The 21,006-nt window shown below is 42.0% G+C and overlaps 1 protein-coding gene across 1 annotated transcript in view; it reads right to left on the bottom strand.

Moving 5' to 3' along the window:
• Positions 1 to 1,919: 1,919 nt before the first annotated feature.
• The window catches only part of LOC126233490 (odorant receptor 43a-like), a 112,407-nt gene continuing 93,320 nt past the window's right edge, over positions 1,920 to 21,006 (bottom strand). The window contains exons 6-7 of the mRNA XM_049942867.1: positions 13,750 to 13,905; positions 1,920 to 2,159 (exon numbers count right to left, since the gene is read on the bottom strand). Of these exons, the coding sequence (XP_049798824.1) occupies positions 2,100 to 2,159; positions 13,750 to 13,905 (216 nt within the window). The 3' untranslated portion in view covers positions 1,920 to 2,099. The remainder of the gene's footprint in view (positions 2,160 to 13,749; positions 13,906 to 21,006) is intronic.

Raw genomic sequence — 21,006 nt, 5'->3', positions numbered from 1 at the left:
GAGAAGCAAAGACTGAGTTTTACTGACAGAACATTTAGAAGATCTACCAGATCTACGAAAGAGACTGCCTTACACTGCGCTTGTCCGGCCTCTTTTGGAATACTGCTGCGCGATATTGGATCCTTACCAGATTGGATTAACGGATTACATGGACAAAGTTCAAAGAATGGCTCCACGTTTTGTATTATCGAGAAACAGGGGAGAAGGTGTCACGGACATGATGCAGGATTTGGGATGGAAATCAGTAAGACAAAGGCGTTTTTGGTCTCGGTCGGATCTTGTCGCGAAATTTCATTCGCCATCTTTCTCCTCCGAATGCGAAAATCTTCTGTTGACGCTCACCTACATAGGGAGGACGATCATCATGATAAAACAAAATAAATCAGAACTCGCACGGAAAGATATGGATTTTCTTTTTTCCTGCACGTTGTTTAACAGTGGAATAACAGAGAATTAGTGTAAAAGTGGTTGGATATACCCTCATCCAGGCACTTAAGTACAATTTGTAGAGTAACCATGTTAATGTTGGTGTGTATATGTAAAAGTACTGACTAATTATGGAACCGAAATGTTTGGTAGAGTTACACCTGTATATGGAGGAGTTACTAATAGTACTACTTGCTTAGTCCTATAAAATTAATGACGTAAAATTCTACCTTAAAGTGTCATTGAATCTAAACTAATTAAACTCTCAAAGTTTAAATTATACTTTCCTTTTATTTTTACTAACGAAATTACAGAAGTATTTTTAAAAAAGGTTCCAGTATTTGAGGTGCTGCACTGTTATGTACAGAATAGGCATATTTGTGTGTGTGTGTGTGTGTGTGTGTGTGTGTGTGTGTTTCGGCGAGAGAAAGAGAGCGAGAGAGAGAGAGAGAGGAAAGTGAGGGAGTGTGTGAACTGTGTGGAATATGTATTACAACTACTCAATAATTCAAGTATTTGACAGAGATTAATGAAACACCCAGAAAGTGTGCGTATGATATAGATAGTCAATAAAACTGAAACCAGTGTAAGATTCAATTTGAAAGATAATGCTAATATGGATCAGATATATTCAGAATAAAATATTCAGCTTTGGGAGAGGGTAAAATAACTTCACGTTCAAACATCAAAGTAGAAATAAGTAGACTCAAATATTCAGAGATAATGTGATTCATTTTCTGCTACGATAAATACAGAAAAGTTACAGCATATGATATTCATAGTAAAGCTAAAGTCAATGCCATCTTACAGCCAATATGGTGTGTAAAGCATTTTCATATATGTGGTGATTCTCCTTACTGTTTACACAGAAATCGTTAAAAATGGCGTACATATGAATAAATTCAACAAACTGGTGAATAAATTCAACAAATTGGGAGTTGAATGTCATATCAGTAACAAAATTTTAATTTTTGTATTACAATTCGGTGGCAGTATGTGTCAGGTAGAAGCAGATCTAATAGCTCGAAAGAAAATCACTTTGGTGTTTTGAGTTTCTAACACTGGTTAAAAGTGGCTTGAAGAATTTTCAATGACAGATGTGACTCTAGATTCACAAATATGGTGGTGCAATAAACCATCATATGCTCCAGTGGATTCATTCTAGGACTATGAGCAATGTAGTAATAGAATTAAAGTCAAAATAAGAGAGAGATCATTTGCTATTTAGCTTTTCGTGTTCACTAATGTATGGCTACTTTTGTTCTTTTTTGTCATTAATAAGAAAAATAAAGTTCACTTCACTTTAGAAACATTTTCCCAAAATAAAGTTATGATTGATTATGTTGCATAAAGTTTAAAATTCGACTTTATGTTTATAACGAAAGTATTTATAGTAACACTGTTTTCACTTCGACGAGAAGGCTAAACTACAATTGTAGAATTGCTGTGACAAAGTCCATAAGCGAATGAATTGGTTACAAAATTCTCTTTAAGCAAAGACACTTCATTGTAAAACTAAAGTAATGGCATTGAAATATTTTTTGTGGAAATATAAAAGCTCTATGTAACTGTTTTGCTGATAGTGGTTTTCTCTTATCTCCTTATGGCATTAAATCTCAACCTTCAAGTATCTGAAAATGCATGCTGGTAAATTACGTCGATGAGTCATCTTATTAATTTCTTCCGTTCGTTTGGAGCACCAAGTTGAAAAGAGAGTAGGACGCATTCAGTATCTGTAAAAATGAAGTAGACATTAGTGGTCATTCAAAGTGTTCCACATACTTACCCATATTAGATTCTGCTTTTTCTTAACATTGTCGAAACTGAATAGCTTACGCAGAGGTTACAATATAAATGTCACAGGACTAGTGGCACAGTTAAAAAGGTACTGAATATCAGATATTGCATTCAGAGATCCAGTTACACAATTTATTGTCCTCGCAATGAAAAAGACTCAAGAAAGCTTCGAGAAGATTGTTTATTAAGAGAATATATTGTTTTTGTCTATGAGGTTACAAACGAAATATTTCACGTACTTAGGGGTGGTGTTGAAAGAAGCACTACTTTTTTTGATTGAATTGTATTCCTATTTTTCAACTGGTCTCCAAATCTTATATGGCGTTATTAATTCGCCCTTTTTCAATTATCTCAATGACTGCATTTTGCAAGGAATGGAAAAACAGTGTGATATAGCATACGAGACGACCAGTTACTTTCGCATCACCAAGTGCTGATTTTACCTGACGTCTTAAAGTTGCAAACTAGATTTAAACAATAAGAGTTGTGTTGTGGTAAAAAATAAGGGTTATGATTCTGCTGCTACTACTGCCTCTACTAGTACCACATGGGAAGTGAAGGACTAAAACGCTAGTCGTGCCAGAAGCAGCAGGCTTCATTCCTCGATGCAGTCACATAATTTTTGGACTTTTTCGAATCCTCTACCTTACAGAAGATGAGCACCGTTCTGTTTTTAACTGGTTTAGCTGCTAGTTGGAAGAAAACAAAGAGACAAGGGTAGATATATACTAGACAAGCTACCATGGAAGAAGTGAAAGATTTTTTACTGAAACTCTTGGCCATTTTGTGGAATGGTGTGACTAAGACTTCGCGATATTTCAATAGAACACCTGCTCCACATCTCCAGGCGATGATGTCTACCATTGGTGCTAGAAGCCACCCAAGGAGATCGCACATGCCAGTCAGCGATCCTTATATTTGGCCATAGGTGACAGATAAGATCGATAGAACGTGATTTCGTTATATTTAAAACCACATTTTCATCACCTGATTCGTGGACACCGGTTGCAGACGACCTACAGAGTAAATCTTTTCTTTCTTGTAGTATTTTATGCCATGATTTTTTAAATTCCAGTAATAAAGTCTCTTCAGTGAATGATTTCACTCAAAAGTATTTGAGGGGAAGTGATAATACGTTCCACGTGTTAAGTTATTTTAAAGTAACAAAATTTTGGTAATATCTTTGTACACAGGGTGAGTCATTAACTATTGCCACCATCAATAACTCCGAAAGTATGATAATAGCTGAAAAGTTTGTGAGACAAGTGTTGCATGGGACAACAGGGCCCATAATATGACGTTGGTTTTTTGTTTCTATGTGGGGTCGTGTCAGAGATATGAAGGTCAGATTTTTTTTTTAATGGGATGCTATAGTTTGTGTTGTGTACATAGTTCCGCGTAGTCAGCGCGTACACAACTTTCCCACTAGAGCGCGCCCCGCTAAGCACAACAGCGCAGGCGCAGCGCTCGTCCGTCTCTGCACTATGAGATGGCGCTGCCTTAGAGACGGACCAAATTCTGCTTCCGCCGATCCGCGTATAAATATGTAACGCAGCCAATGAGATTGTTGCTACGTAGAACCTTTTCTGCTCACAGATCACACTTGTGCAGTGATACCTGAATGCGCGAGGTATTATAATGAGTGTACAGACCTCCGATTAGTCAGTCTGCATTAGTCTGCATTTGTCTGCTCCAGTCTGTACCAGTCTGCATTAGTCTGCATTTGTGTGTACCAGTCTATAGTCAAGTTTCAGTCTACGCCTGATAAGATTATCATATTCCTGTACATAGCCATGAAGATAAATGAATAGACACTTTGTCAAGTATCAGAGATATGTGAGAATAAGATTAACGTACCAAGACCAAAGGAACTTCAGATTGTCAATTGTAAACAGCATCCAGAATCAAGTTACGTAATGTCTATGCTTTTTATTATTTTAATAAATGTGTGTGAAAATTAATCAAGTTCAGTTTAAAGTTGGTCACCGTCAATCTGCTACTCTAAGCGTGCAAGTGGCATTTCTATCGTCTGACCTAACGGCAGAAGATAAACACGCAACGATAAGACCACGAGACATATTGCTGACACTCGCCTACTTCGTTAGATCGACAAGTCAAATAATCTGATGGTGTGTGTACCGAAGGTCTTAGAGTACGCACACCACAGTTTGGTACTTATTTTCTGATAGCGGCTATAGATGAATCCAACAATATGTAACAGTAAGGTCTTTGAAGGTCAACGAAGGTCAAAAAGGTGGCATGAACGTCCATTTACACAAGGTGTTCGAAGTGATGACCATTATCAATGCAGTGCTGCAATCTTCTTCTCATGGACTGAATGATATTTCTTATCACTTCGGCACTTATCGAAGCACGTGCTCTGGCAGTTCTCTCTCGTACACCGTGCAAATAGTAAATATTCGCCGAATACAGTATATAGATCTATCGTGCCATTGACATGTAAACACCATTCGACGGTTTCGCAATACAGAACTAATAGGAACGGTAAGATTAGTATCGTCGAAACAAGCGGATGTGAATGATGTATTCCTTCGAAGAACAAGTCGATATGCTGCTTATTTACGGAGAATGCGAACGAAATTCAGAGAGAGCTAGAGATTTATATGCTGAAAGATACTTCAGTGTATTCACCCTACACGTCGTACATTTAAATATTTGTATGATAAATTGAGAACAACTGGATATTTAACGCATCGGAAACATATACGGCAAAGGAAAGTTACTAACGAGGAAACGGAAATTGGTACTCTTGCCACTGTGGTTCGAGATCCTTATGTTAGTCGCGTCAAATCGCAAGGGAATCTGGCATGAAACAGGGTAGTGTTGTTCGTGTTCTGCAGAGCCATAAATATCATCCTTACATATCAGTCTCCACCAAGAATTAACTGCTACGGATTGTTTGCGTCTCATTGAATTCTGCCGATGGGCTCAACTTCAGATTCAGAGGTATGACACATTTATTAATACAATTTTATTTACTGACGAGGCTACATTCACGAACCATAAAATGTTAATTTGCATAACATGAATTATTGGGCAACTGAAAATCCATGTTGGCTGCGGCAAGTTCCACACCAAAAATTGTGGTCGGTGAATGTGTGGTGTGGGATTCTGGAGGATAGAATTATAGGCCCCTATTTCATCGAAGGAAATCTTAATGGTGGGAAGTACACCACATTCCTGCAAGAAACATTAGGTCTGTTATTGGAAGAAACACCTTTAGGAACAAGGAACAGAATGGTTCGTGAATGTAGTCTCGTCAGTAAATAAAATCATATTAATAAATGGGTCATACCTCTGAATTTGAAGTTGAGCCCATCGGCAGAATTCAGTGCGACGCAAACAATCCGTACCAGTTAATTCTTGGTGGAGACTGATACGTAAGGATGATATTTATGGCGATGCAGAACACGGACTGGTGACCATAGATGTTAAGTCCCATAGTGCTCAGAACAGAACACGAACAACACTACTCTGTTTCATGCCAGATTCCCTTCCGATTTGACGAGAGCTAACACAAGGAACTCGAACCACAGTGGCAAGAGTACCAATCTCCACTTTCTCGTTGGTAACTTTCCTTCGCCGGATATGTTTCCGATGCATTAAAGATCCAGTTGTTCTCAATTTACATACACATATTTAAATGTACGACGTGCAGGGTGAGTACGCTGAGCATATCTTTAAGCGTATAAGTCTCTAGCTCTCACTGAATTTCGTTGGCATTCTCCGTAAATTAGAACCATATCGACTTGTTGTTCGAAGGAATACATCATTCACATTCGCTTGATTCGACGATACATCTCTTACCGTTGCTATTACTGTCGTATTGCGAAACAGTCGGATGGTGTTTACATGTCAATGACACGTTAGATGAACACACCGTATTCGGTGAATATTTACTATTTGCACGATACACGAGAGAGAATTGTCAGAGCAGGTGCTTCGACAAGTGACGAAGTAATAAGGAATACCACTTTATCTATGATAAGAAGATTGCAGCTCTTCATTGATACCAATGGTCATCACTTCGAACACCTTCTGTAAAAGGACGTTCATGTCACCTTGACCTTCAAACACATTACTGTTACACATCATTGGATTCGTCTCGATAGCCGCTATTAGAAAATAAGTACCTAATTCCTAACTGTAGCATCCCATGGAAAAAAAAACCTACGTTGATCTTCATATCTCTGACGCGATCCCACCTAACAACAAAAACCCAACGTCATATTATGGCCCCCGTTTTCCCATGCAACATTTGTCCCAGAAACTTTTCAGGTCCTATCATACTTTCGGAGTTATTGTTGGTGGCAATAGTTAGTGACTCACCCTGTATGACAGTTTCTTAAGTGCATGGAAATTTATCAAACGTTAATTACATTGTCTTTCGTTTTTCAATCCACTATATGAAGTCTGTAACTTTTCTTGCATAATTTACAATGCGGGTGACAGCTTTCTCCACTAATAAAATACGGTAAGAAGTAGTGTTTCGGCCCTTGTCTTGAAAAGAAAACTAACAACACTAAAAGGCTACGTAGAAAAATAATTTCCACTCGAATGTTTAGTTCGTGAAGCCTCTGGTCTCGGATAAAAACTAAATTCAGAGGATTTTGCTCCAATTTTTATCTTTGTTATATCTAAGGGAAAAAGGAGAAATTCACAAATTAGAGAAAAGAAACCGCGAGAAGTGTCATGGGCATCAATAGTGAAATTAAAGATGCATTTTACCCGTATTTTTATGATATGACTGTATACAAAATTTTAAGGCAGCAGTTAAAATGCTTAAACTTGTGGTTTGTTTCCAAATGAAAGTACATTTACATGAAGTTTACATGAAAGTCTTTAAGAAACACCATGATGGTCTCATTGAATAGGGGTTGCTGCTATGAGTGTGTTAGCTGTAGAGTTTTAATTCAATAGCAAAGAGTTATGTACGTAACTGTAGATGTTAGTAGCAAAATAATGGTAAAGTGTATTGATTAGTGCAAAAATCAGCGATTTATTTTGGTCCTCAGATTTAAAACTAGTCGAATGAGACAAAATAATGTTATATTATTTGATCCGCTATAACAGTTTTTCAATACCAACGCTTTCTTTTACTTTCTACTTCTAGCTGAAATATTGTTTTAGTATCAGTACTAGATTTAGTAGAAGTCGTAAAGTGTAACTTTTTGGAAGAATCGAACGTGATGGATGAATGTGGGTGACATTCCTAATGGCATAAATAGCTGACATGTGTTTCTGAGAAATCGTCTGAAAACAAAGTGTCTTCCTTTTTTTAATCAAACTGGTAACTTTCCAGAATGAGATTTTCACTCTGCAGCGGAGTGTGCGCTGATATGAAACTTCCTGGCAGATTAAAACTGTGTGGCGGACCGAGACTCGAACTCGGGACCTTTGCCTTTCGCGAGCACTTGCCCGCTAAAGGCAAAGGTCCCGAGTTCGAGTCTCGGTCCGGCACACAGTTTTAATCTGCCAGGAAGTTTCAAACTGGTAAGTGTTTTCCTGTCCTGTGTAAACGGTGAATCAGATAATGCACAGTTCGGCAGAACAAGGGAATTCATCGAAGCAATGATAATTCTGAATCTTGAAAAACATACATACAGAAAGAACTGTATGCCTAATGATTCTAGGTTTCTTTGTTACTCTTTTACCTGACCGAATTCTGACACGCTGACAACAGACTGCAGTACTGCAGCAGGCACAAGTGTTTCGCGGCACACCGCCCAGCACACTTTGGAACACGGGGCTCCAGAGCATACGACCCCTACGTTTTCCAGTTTTGATGCAATGAAATCATCAGTTACCACTACAATGAGCACAGGCTTGTCGAGATTGGACCGTGGATTAATTGAAATGCGTCACCAGGTCGAATGAACCCCATTTGTTGTTAGACCAGGTCGATAGTTGTGTGCAGATACCCTGTCATCCATGAGACAAACTGCTCGAAATATATATGGCGCCATGGACGTTGGCCAGTGCAGGTAGACATTCACGTAAACCTTCGTGTGACCTCTTAGTAACTGAAGTCAACATGACAGCTGTCGATTAAGTGAACGTTATTTCATACCATCTGCATTCCTTCACTGCTCATGTTTTACCCGATGATGATGTGATGTTCCAGCAGGGGTTGGGCTTGTTTTGGGGGAGGATACCAGACAGCGAGGTCATTGATCTCATCGGATTAGGGAAGGACGGGGAAGGAAGTCGACCGTGCCCTTTCGAAGAAACCATCCCAGTAGTTGCCTGGAGCGATTTAGGGAAATCATGTAAAACCTAAATCAGGATGGCGGAAGGGATTGAACCGTCGTCCTCTCGAATGCGAGTCCAGTGTGCTAGTCACTGCGCCACCTCGCTCGGTATTCCATCAGGATAATTGTCTGTATCTCAAGGTCAAATTCGTGCCACCTAGCACTACGTATCGAAGCTACGTAAATCGGAACAATAGTCGTCTATAGAGCCTCGGCAACGACAAGGCGTTGGTATAGAGAGGTAAACGAAATCACGTTACACGGTTCATTGTGGTAGAGCAACCACGCCAAGCTCACCTCAACTCTCAGGGATTCTCTTTCCAGTGCGGACTATAGGCCTATAGCTGATAGGGTTAATAAACGTTACCTTGGAGCTCAGGTTTAGGAAGAGGCCTGTTTCCTTAGGTTATGAGACATAGGGTGTGGAGACGGAAGGACACAAGGATCCGTTGTATAGGGACATTAACAGCATGATGGTGTAGAAGACAGAGGAGAAAATAGGGTTTTCTTCTTCTTCTTCTTCTTCTTCTTCTTCTTCGCGGATGGATCACTTAGGACCACGCGTAATCAACATTTGTTGGCCTTCCTTTTCGCCCAGTATTCCTTCATAAACAACGAATGGGCTAGCTTTCGTTGCGTAGACCATGTATGTCGGTTAGTTTTTCTCTCTTCTTCCTCAAAACCCCGTGTGTTTGTGATTTTTCTGATTTCATTTCTATCATGTAGATTTGGAGACCCTAATTCTCTCAGGTCTTTTTCCGTCTGTTTGTACCAGTTCAGTCTTGTAGTTTTATTCTTTAAAAATGTATGGATTTTGTACGTTAATCTGTTTGAGTCCATTCTTTCTAAGTGCCCCATGAATTGGATTCTTCTCATGCGCATTGTGTCTGTTATTTTGGAGATATTTTTATATACACTCCTGGAAATTGAAATAAGAACACCGTGAATTCATTGTCCCAGGAAGGGGAAACTTTATTGACACATTCCTGGGGTCAGATACATCACATGATCACACTGACAGAACCACAGGCACATAGACACAGGCAACAGAGCATGCACAATGTCGGCACTAGTACAGTGTATATCCACCTTTCGCAGCAATGCAGGCTGCTATTCTCCCATGGAGACGATCGTAGAGATGCTGGATGTAGTCCTGTGGAACGGCTTGCCATGCCATTTCCACCTGGCGCCTCAGTTGGACCAGCGTTCGTGCTGGACGTGCAGACCGCGTGAGACGACGCTTCATCCACTCCCAAACATGCTCAATGGGGGACAGATCCGGAGATCTTGCTGGCCAGGGTAGATGACTTACACCTTCTAGAGCACGTTGGGTGGCACGGGATACATGCGGACGTGCATTGTCCTGTTGGAACAGCAAGTTCCCTTGCCGGTCTAGGAATGGTAGAACGATGGGTTCGATGACGGTTTGGATGTACCGTGCACTATTCAGTGTCCCCTCGACGATCACCAGTGGTGTACGGCCAGTGTAGGAGATCGCTCCCCACACCATGATGCCGGGTGTTGGCCCTGTGTGCCTCGGTCGTATGCAGTCCTGATTGTGGCGCTCACCTGCACGGCGCCAAACACGCATACGACCATCATTGGCACCAAGGCAGAAGCGACTCTCATCGCTGAAGACGACACGTCTCCATTCGTCCCTCCATTCACGCCTGTCGCGACACCACTGGAGGCGGGCTGCACGATGTTGGGGCGTGAGCGGAAGACGGCCTAACGGTGTGCGGGACCGTAGCCCAGCTTCATGGTGACGGTTGCGAATGGTCCTCGCCGATACCCCAGGAGCAACAGTGTCCCTAATTTGCTGGGAAGTGGCGGTGCGGTCCCCTACGGCACTGCGTAGGATCCTACGGTCTTGACGTGCATCCGTGCGTCGCTGCGGTCCGGTCCCAGGTCGACGGGCACGTGCACCTTCCGCCGACCACTGGCGACAACATCGATGTACTGTGGAGACCTCACGCCCCACGTGTTGAGCAATTCGGCGGTACCTCCACTCAGCCTCCCGCATGCCCACTATACGCCCTCGCTCAAAGTCCGTCAACTGCACATACGGTTCACGTCCACGCTGTCGCGGCATGCTACCAGTGTTAAAGACTGCGATGGAGCTCCGTATGCCACGGCAAACTGGCTGACACTGACGGCGGCGGTGCACAAATGCTGCGCAGCTAGCGCCATTCGACGGCCAACACCGCGGTTCCTGGTGTGTCCGCTGTGCCGTGCGTGTGATCATTGCTTGTACAGCCCTCTCGCAGTGTCCGGAGCAAGTATGGTGGGTCTGACACACCGGTGTCAATGTGTTCTTTTTTCCATTTCCAGGAGTGTATATATATATAGTCATGAAACTTTGCCAGCATCCAGCATGTGCTGTCCATGAGGTGCGTGTTGCAAACGCCTTCACACGAAGATGTAACATACTTTGATCAGAGACATTACCTGTTTTGGTTTGCATATAATGCAGTAGATGTATGAGCAAATACTTTAATCAAACCGGCGCTAACATGATTCCCCAAAAATAAAATAAAGCTACTGTTGTTTCAGTTTCTGTGGGAGACAGCACTGACAGCACTGACGCAAACAATGAAGCAGAAAAGCGGCGATGGCTGGTAGCAGGAATCCAAAATGATATGTACATTAAACTTTAAAATTCTACAAAGAAGAGAACCATTGCTTAACTTGTTGTGCCTCCTTCGTGTAAATACACTGACAACCTATTAGTACTCGCAGAATGCAGGCTAAGCATCGTCTTCCTATTACACAGTATTGATGCTCTCGAAGTCGGCGACCGAACTGGGGCCAACCAGCCATGGACGGCTGATTAAATCAGCGTTGATAGGGGACCCAGAACTCTGTGTTCTGGACGTGTGGCGTTGCCCGCTCTTTCCATTGGCGTGCGGGCGAGCGCCTGCTTGATGCCGTTTCGCGGCGCTGTGCTGGTCGGTGTGCCGTCGATGCTTTAGGATTGCACATTTATAATAATTGCAGTGAATTACACCCTAATGTATATGCACGTGGACTTTGCATTTAAAAACAACAAGAAAAAAATTCCAGTGAAATTTTGTTGTTGTTGTTTTTAAATGTAAAGTTCATGTGCATATACATTAGCTGCAATTTTACTTTATTTTTGGGAATTTATGTTAGCGTCTGTTTTGATTAAAGCATTTGCCCGTACATCGACGGTGCTACACGCAAAAAGAAGGTCTCTGATCAAAGTATGTTACGTCTTCAAGTGAAGATATTTGTAACATACACCCGTTCGACAGCACATACTGGATGATGGCAAAGTTTCGGGGTAATTGGGTGATGCGTTGCCAACACAACCACAATGGAAGATGATAGATAAGCACTAATGACAATCTCGCCTATACTGTCGCAGTAGGCAACAGCCTTGCCGCAGTGGATACACCGGGAACATCTGTCATGCGCGCAGCCAAAACAGTGTCAAAAGTATGCCCAGTAGTACTACCAGTTTTTTTTATTTTATTTCATTATTTGTACTATATTGTCTAGAATACAAGCATTACTTAGTGGAAAGTGCCAACTACTCATTATTTTTTAAATGATTTCCTTTACTATGTGCCCTATAAAATTATATTGTTTAATCACACTCTCCTTTCTGCTTCTCGTATACAATATGACAAAATTTTCTCTCTTCTACAATTTATATATAATCTGTAGCATATGTAAAAAAGTTTCTTCCACTTCTGCTCCATCTAATATGGTGATGTTTCCCTTATACTGTCCCACCTAACAGTGCAAACTAGAGGAAGAGATCAAACCAGAATGCACAATGTGCCTGTGGCATCACAAGTGCATGACATACAGAAACATGAACTCAAACATATAAATTATTATGCCTGTCCTGCAATGTCTACCCAAAAAAGATGACAAATGGCCATGTAAAAGGGTTCAAGGAACAACAATATCAAAAAACGAAAAAGGAAAAAATATAAAAACGAAAACCTATAAAATGACAGTAATATTAACCAACAGTAGAAATATAATAGGGTAATAGAATAAAATGTCTTTTTAAATGTATCATTGTTAATATATTTAAATAAATATATATGGTACAAAAAAAAGTTCCCGTGAGATCACCTTTCGCGGTGCACTCAGCCTCGTGATGCCAATTGAGGAGCTACTCGACCGAATAGTAGCGGCTTCGGTCAAGAATACCATCATAACGGCCGGGAGAGCGGTGTGCTATCCGCATCCTCCACTGAGGATGACACGGCGGTCGGATGGTATCGGTAGGCCACTCGTGGCCTGAAGACGGAGTGCTATACTGTCGCAGTAAGTACCGATATCATTTTTGGATCCAAAATGCCATATAAACAATACTCAATGAAGCATGTTCCATCTTCTTGTCACACAGCCAATACCCAGCATTGTGCTATGAAATATTCATGTAATCTCGTGTACACCATCTGAAGATGAGCCTGTAAAGGGTCGAAAACCGGTTTATGGAATAAATAAGCATTTCAGAAAAGTTACTGCTTTCAGTTGCAGTTTCCTGTATTTATATTTTAGAGAGGAACAAATTTAATCAGCTGGTAGAAGATGCACGTGGGAGAAAGAAGATGTATACGGGAGGGGAGGTGATTGCAACACTTCATCGGACTTGTAATGGCTAGTAACATATCGGTTGGACAGAGACCCAAATTATGTTGGCGAAAGTAAAGATGGTACGAATAAAGATTTGCAGTCGTAGAGGATGGCAGAAGGACTTGAGCCTCATCTATGGACAGTTATCAGTCTATTATGAGCTTCTTGTTGGGTGGTTAGTTGAAAGGAGGGCCAAGTTAGTTTGGGATCAAGGAGTTATTCCAAAATATTTTTGTGTATTAGTAAGATGGAATGGATGGTAATGGATGGTGAGATGGAAATTATGAAGACGTAAAGAACGGGCCTTGCGTCCTATTCTTATTACCTGGGTTTCATCAGGATTCATTTTCAGGTACAACATGTTAACTAGGATGTGAAGTTACTGATAAAGTTCTGTCGGAACCATTGGGAAACGTTCGGGGTTGAAGGGCACGGGGAATCCGGCGTCGTTGGCTCTGCAGGAGAGACAAAGCAGAATGGACTGAGCTGACCATTAGAGAACTCGTGCATATGGATGGAAGAAACTGGAGGTTCGATACGTAGTGGCACATCCTGTACGGGTGCTTAAGAAGTATGAATATTAATATCGATGAGATGCTCAGAAATGAATGTATCGTAATAACGTAATAGACCTCACCTGAAGGTATGTTTCCTTTGAGAGCGGGTACAGTTTTCCGACCCTTAACTGGAGGGGTTGCAGTGCCCGCGTCATGAAGATGAGCAGCGTCTTCTTGAAGCGAGGGTTAGCGTCCGGCCAGTAGCTACTGTACGCGGACATCATCAACTGCTCGCTCTGCAACAGTGAGGTGCGTGCAGCGTCAGCAGCTGACCGACGTAGATATGATTTCTGCCAAATCGTATGATGCCACGGTGTTTCTTTTTGCTTCTACAATCGTGACATCAACGATCGACTGCTACAGTAAGTATCCAGTCAACATCTCCAAGGAATAAGGGCATCACCTACCGCGTGAATCAGCTGGAAAGCATTCTCAGTTGTAATGAGACTGCGTGGAAGAAATTCCAAACTCTCACAGGTCGACAACCAGACAGGCAGATTAGTGTGGAAAATTTATTTTGAGCTAGCTACTATCACACATCATTACCCTTATGAAGGAATAATGAAGAAGAGCTGTGCTTTTCGATTTACTTACAAACTCAGGAAGCGACTGTACAGTGTATGGTGGAGGGTACAAAAATATTAACAACTTAACTATCCCATTCTCTTCGTGTATCGATCGAGGTGAAAAATGGCTGACTGTTTGCCACAATACGTGCTCTACGCACTCTTATTCCAATGTTATCTGCGAAATCTATTTACACACTGGAGACAACAGAATTTTTGCAGTTTTACTTTAATATCGTTTATCTATATTTACTCAAAAAGATTTCTTGAGAACAAGGTTATGTTTCGGCCAAAAACTCCTATTCAAGTTCCTCGTGAATCTCTGATACAATTTCTTATGGACTATGGTGATGTGGTGCGGTCCTAGTAGTGCGTCTTCGAATTCGTTCAGTATCTGCTGTCCTGTCTTCTTGATAATGGCTCCAAACACTGGAACACTAAAACTGGTTTGCCTGGTGCGTTATATGATTCATTTACAGAGTACAGAAACTTCCTAAAATGTTGATAAGCAATCGAAATGTTTAGTTCGCCTTCCCCCGCGATGATTTTCCCCTGTTCGTCCCATATATTATCTCTTCTTACAAGAATTCGGATTTTTATGCAGTTACATATCCTTCTTTCCTACGCACTGTATTGCCAGTGTTGATTAATTTCATTTTACCGTTTCATATTTCACTATAATTGCGCATGTTAACTTAATGCTACATAAAACTGCATAATATTGCTTCTCTTTTCACCATCAGTAGGCCGCTCCCTATCTACCTATCAGAAAAGTTAAGGACGGGAAGTACATTCTCACTAAAAATAATATTCTAGTGCAACAAAATGTATTTAATTGCACTTTGAACTGAATTATGAAAGAATGCTTCTGCTTAATTTTCTAAGATTCGAAATTTCTGTTCTCAAAAGGAAAGCAAATGCAAGACAATATGATTGCAGCATTGTAGAAGCCAGTGTATGCATGCTTCCTTTACCAGTTAAACAAAAACCAGAGTTAGGCAAAATTTATTTCAATGACGAACAGGAATACAGATAAAAATTGTTATTCATTAATCGTGAATAACAAATAAAACTATTTACTCGAAATATTATTCAATTACAAGAATAGAAATATTTATTCGTCATCTGTGAATGAAAAGCGTCAAGAATAATAGATAAATTTGTAATCCAATAACACTCGTTGCTGCAGTCCCCTGTCATTTATTAAATAAATGTACATTTTGTTGCTTTTAAATTATATTTCGTAACAATTCGTTTTTCAATCACCTCGTGACGAAGTTTATTTCACTTTCTAATATTTGCCACTGTGACATACTAAACAAAAAAATACGTTCTGCATCTTCAAAGAGGATATCTGTGTGGTACACATCCTGAAATTGTCTCTGTTTCAGAACAGCGACATAAGAAATTCAAATTACAACCTGTTTTTGGCAAAAATTGAAAAATCATCAACTTCGCTGTAGTCTTGGCAGATAAATTCGTTGTGATTCCACATTAGCTTCAACTCCCAAATCAAGTTCGAAATAAATTTTCTTTTAAGGTTTTCTTTGACATTTCTTTGGCTATAATTGTCTTTAGTTTGTTGTAAGCCTGGTTGTTCATAGACAGAAATACAGGCGAAGTCTTTGTTTTTTATGTAAGCCTGCAGGCACTTTCAAAATGAAAATTAAGTAAAGTAAAATGTACCTTTCTAAAGTACTCTGCGTGTACCTTTAAGTACATGTGAAGGTAGACTATAATGCAATTTAGAAACTCATATCAGTATGTAAGATATAGTTACGTGTTCCTCAGGTGCTCCAATTCTGTGGCAATTTGTTCAATGATATATCTGTCTGTGTGGGTTTTCGACCAGTTTTTCAAATTATTTGCGTACTGTTGTGTGGATACAATCGTGAATTACTCTTTGTTTCTGGTCTCAACAGTGGACCTGGTTGGTGCATGCCTTCCCTAATATCCTCTCGCTCTATACTACAGTCCAAGACAAAAAAAATCGCATCACGAAGCAATTATCCGAATGGGACGGAAATCAGTAGATGTGATGTACGTCTGCAGATAACCAAATGGTTACAGTTTCAGACAAACTGGAGGATTTATTAAAGAGCAAGACTGTCACAAACTGGGAAATTCAACAACGCGTTAGTCCACTTCTGGCCCTTGTGTAAGCAGCTATTCGGCTTGGTATTTAATGATAGTCAGATGTTCTCCTGAGCGATATCGTGTCAAATTCTGTCCAAATGGCGCTCTAGATCGTTAAAATCCCCAGATGGCGAGGTGGTTGGAGGGCTCTGCCCAAAATGCTCCTTTTCTTTTCATAGCTGGACCCCCTCCGTTGTGATCCGCGTCACGCTTGCAGTACATCATTAAGCCGACGATATTCTACACCCCGTTTTGTTGCACTTCATGGCCAACCATCCTGGACTTACATTTCAGAACGATAACACTCACTCGCACAAACGTGACAGTTTCTACTGGTTGTTTTCGTGTTTGCCAAACTCTACCTTAGCAAGGTCGCCGGATCTCCCCCCAGTTGAGGACGTTTGGAGCATTCTGAGCACAACCCTCAAACCATCTCACCATCTCGGGATCTTAACGATCTAACGTCACAGTTAAACAGAATTTAGCACGGTGTCCTGCAAGAAAACTTCCGACAACTCTATCAATCAAGGCCAAGGCGAAGAACAGCTTGGATAAAGGCCAGAAGTGGACCAACGATGCCGGCCAGTGTGGCCGAGCGGTTCTAGGCGCTTCAGTCTGGAACCGCGCGACCGCTATGATAGCAGGTTCGAATCCTGCCTCGGGCATGGATGTGTCTGATGTCCTTAGGTTATTTAGGTTTAAGAAGTTCTAAGTTCTAGGGGACTGATGACCTCAGGTGTTAAGTCCCATGGTACTCAGAGCCATTTGAACTATTTGGACCAACGCGTTATTGACTTCCTCAGTTTGTGAAGCTCTTTCTCTTTAATAAATAATCCTATTTTTCTGAAATTTTAATCATTTGTTTCTGTGTAGATGGTACATCACATCTACGATTTACGTCCCATTCGAATAATTCTTTCATGGTGCGATTCTTTTTTTTCTTCGAACGTATTTTGCTCCTCGTCCTGACATTCAGACTGGCCAGGGAGCGAGCTCACTAACTTTGTTGCTAAGATAGTGTGCTGGCAGGTTCAGAAAAGTCCGCGATGGTCGCAGGTTAATACTTAAGTCACCAAATACGTAATAAAAACTACGTTTATTTTTTTAGTTTCGACAAAAAATTCATCAAGACAGTTACTAACCTCTTTACCAACCTCGTTAATCAGTATATGCTACTATTTCACGTACAGCCCTTAACGCCACACAGTAAACGCGCCAGACCAGTTGGAGCTGCTACAGGTGAGTTCGCACAAAGACTCACCATCGCGCGCGTACATCACAACACTTGCGCATGCTGGCGCGTGCCAGAACAGACACACTGTTGAACCAGAAACAAAGTTCAAGGCATTCCCACATTCGCACAAAAGTATCTAATTCGGAAAACTGATCGAAAACACGCCCCGCCCCCCCCCCCCCCCCACCACACACACACATACACGCACACACACAGGTTCATCATTCATTGACACAAAACTGGATCACTTGAGGAACACCAATACCTCACGAGTTGAAATTATTCTTTTATGTTTAGCACTAAAAATATTTTGATGACCTTGCGTATTTTATCCATTTTCATTATACACTCCTGGAAATGGAAAAAAGAACACATTGACACCGGTGTGTCAGACCCACCATACTTGCTCCGGACACTGCGAGAGGGCTGTACAAGCAATGATCACACGCACGGCACAGCGGACACACCAGGACCCGCGGTGTTGGCCGTCGAATGGCGCTAGCTGCGCAGCATTTGTGCACCGCCGCCGTCAGTGTCAGCCAGTTTGCCGTGGCATACGGAGCTCCATCGCAGTCTTTAACACTGGTAGCATGCCGCGACAGCGTGGACGTGAACCGTATGTGCAGCTGACGGACATTGAGCGAGGGCGTATAGTGGGCATGCGGGAGGCCGGGTGGACGTACCGCCGAATTGCTCAACACGTGGGGCGTGAGGTCTCCACAGTACATCGATGTTGTCGCCAGTGGTCGGCGGAAGGTGCACGTGCCCGTCGACCTGGGACCGGACCGCAGCGACGCACGGATGCACGCCAAGACCGTAGGATCCTACGCAGTGCCGTAGGGGACCGCACCGCCACTTCCCAGCAAATTAGGGACACTGTTGCTCCTGGGGTATCGGCGAGGACCATTCGCAACCGTCTCCATGAAGCTGGGCTACGGTCCCGCACACCGTTAGGCCGTCTTCCGCTCACGCCCCAACATCGTGCAGCCCGCCTCCAGTGGTGTCGCGACAGGCGTGAATGGAGGGACGAATGGAGACGTGTCGTCTTCAGCGATGAGAGTCGCTTCTGCCTTGGTGCCAATGATGGTCGTATGCGTGTTTGGCGCCATGCAGGTGAGCGCCACAATCAGGACTGCATACGACCGAGGCACACAGGGCCAACACCCGGCATCATGGTGTGGGGAGCGATCTCCTACACTGGCCGTACACCACTGGTGATCGTCGAGGGGACACTGAATAGTACACGGTACATCCAAACCGTCATCGAACCCATCGTTCTACCATTCCTAGACCGGCAAGGGAACTTGCTGTTCCAACAGGACAATGCACGTCCGCATGTATCCCGTGCCACCCAACGTGCTCTAGAAGGTGTAAGTCAACTACCCTGGCCAGCAAGATCTCCGGATCTGTCCCCCATTGAGCATGTTTGGGACTGGATGAAGCGTCGTCTCACGCGGTCTGCACGTCCAGCACGAACGCTGGTCCAACTGAGGCGCCAGGTGGAAATGGCATGGCAAGCCGTTCCACAGGACTACATCCAGCATCTCTACGATCGTCTCCATGGTAGAATAGCAGCCTGCATTGCTGCGAAAGGTGGATATACACTGTACTAGTGCCGACATTGTGCATGCTCTGTTGCCTGTGTCTATGTGCCTGTGGTTCTGTCAGTGTGATCATATGATGTATCTGACCCCAGGAATGTGTCAATAAAGTTTCTCCTTCCTGGGACAATGAATTCACGGTGTTCTTATTTCAATTTCCAGGAGTGTATAAATTGTATGTATTTTACTTGTTGACATTAAATAAAAATTTGTGCTCTAATTATCTCTTAATATTTGATGCAAGTGAAAGGCTCAAAATGTTTACCACCAAGCACGCAATCAGAGAAAAACGCTAGCTTTTAGATCAATCACAGATGACGGCTCTAGCTATAATTTTTAACACTTCATAGTATCAGCCTCGATAATAGAAGCAAACAGGGAACAAAGGTGAAATAATCCTAGAGCCACGTCCAGGGGAGTAGAAACGGGGGTGGGGAGGAGGGGGATCCACCCAATCCCTCTCCCGGCCATGATTTTCTTTTTTAAAAGCGTGTTTAAAATCGCTCACGTTTGAACACTTACAGTCACTGTTACGATGCAGAATTTGGCAGCAGCGAAAAGTGGAACGATTTCTGTAAGTTGACGACTCTAAAGCTTGGCTTCGGCTCCCAACCTGTTATCGGCACGTGTCAATACACTTCGCGTCGACTGTCTTATTTTCCCGACTGCTGCCAACTTAAATGATCTTACCAGGTGTAGTGGTATAGTAGCGCGACGAACCCGTGTTGTGTGTCAACTGAAAAATAAATAGCTTAACGAGTGTGTTTGAACATGAATACTTTACGTTATGCTTTCACATAAACTTGTTACTTCCGTGTGTTATTTATACAATAGCAGGTGGTTACTGCGCGCATGCTTTCCTAAAGCTGCATCATTTTATAACAGAAACACAACAGGCGACCTCTTACGTCCCTTCTTCTTGCTTTCTACGTACCGCGCACTCCACTGCAGTCGAATCGTAACCCAGCATCGACAACTTTATCAACTTCTATCGATAGCTGTAGAGCTGAATAATTACGTCTGCGATCACTAAATCTTGAAATAAAAGAAATGTTGCATTGCGATTACCAAAAGATTAAAGGTTTTTAATGCTTTACACTATAGAGTCTCTCAAAGTTTCATTTGCAGTGATGTAACAATAATACACCTAACATATAACTGGACCTATTTTCGATGGCATAATAACACCCGATGGCTGTGTGCTAGGTTCACTGATCAGTCACTGAGAGCACAGTTGTTAAACGACGAACAGAGCGTGTGGCAGTTGTCAGACGCTTCGTGACGCTGATAGCAAGAAGGAACTTGTAGTACTTAGCGTGACTGAGATTGTGTTGTTTGTCCAGTTGACCTGAAGTGATATTTCACGGTAAAGTTTTTACTTATATTTTGGAAGCGTGGACTGTTATTAAGTAGTTACGTTAATCTTTATATTAGCCTTACATGACAAGAAATGTAATTTTGTATCATCCATTCAATATTAACATTAGGAGGTTAGCATTCAAATAAATCATAAATAGTTTGTTCCTTGTGGCCTTTTAAATGTATTAATATAAGGATAATGCTCCAAAAGTAAGACCCCTTGGTGAATACAGCTCTTTAAGAGTGGAAATTCAACTTCAGAAAGCAACAGTATTTTCGAGAGAAGCTATGGTACTAACTGAAGATACTAGAGAAGACCTGTAACGTCTGATGCTACTTGTAGGACTGTTTTGGAGAGAAACTAAAATTTGTCAATAGCTGGAAACTACAGTCTTAGTTTCGCAGGGCATTAAAATCCAAAAGAACAGACCAAACTACCTG

This window comes from Schistocerca nitens, chromosome 1 (genome assembly GCF_023898315.1).
Source record: "Schistocerca nitens isolate TAMUIC-IGC-003100 chromosome 1, iqSchNite1.1, whole genome shotgun sequence".
Lineage (NCBI taxonomy): Eukaryota > Metazoa > Arthropoda > Insecta > Orthoptera > Acrididae > Schistocerca > Schistocerca nitens.
Note: the sequence above shows the minus strand (reverse complement) of the source record. Positions and strands in the feature narration are given on the sequence as shown.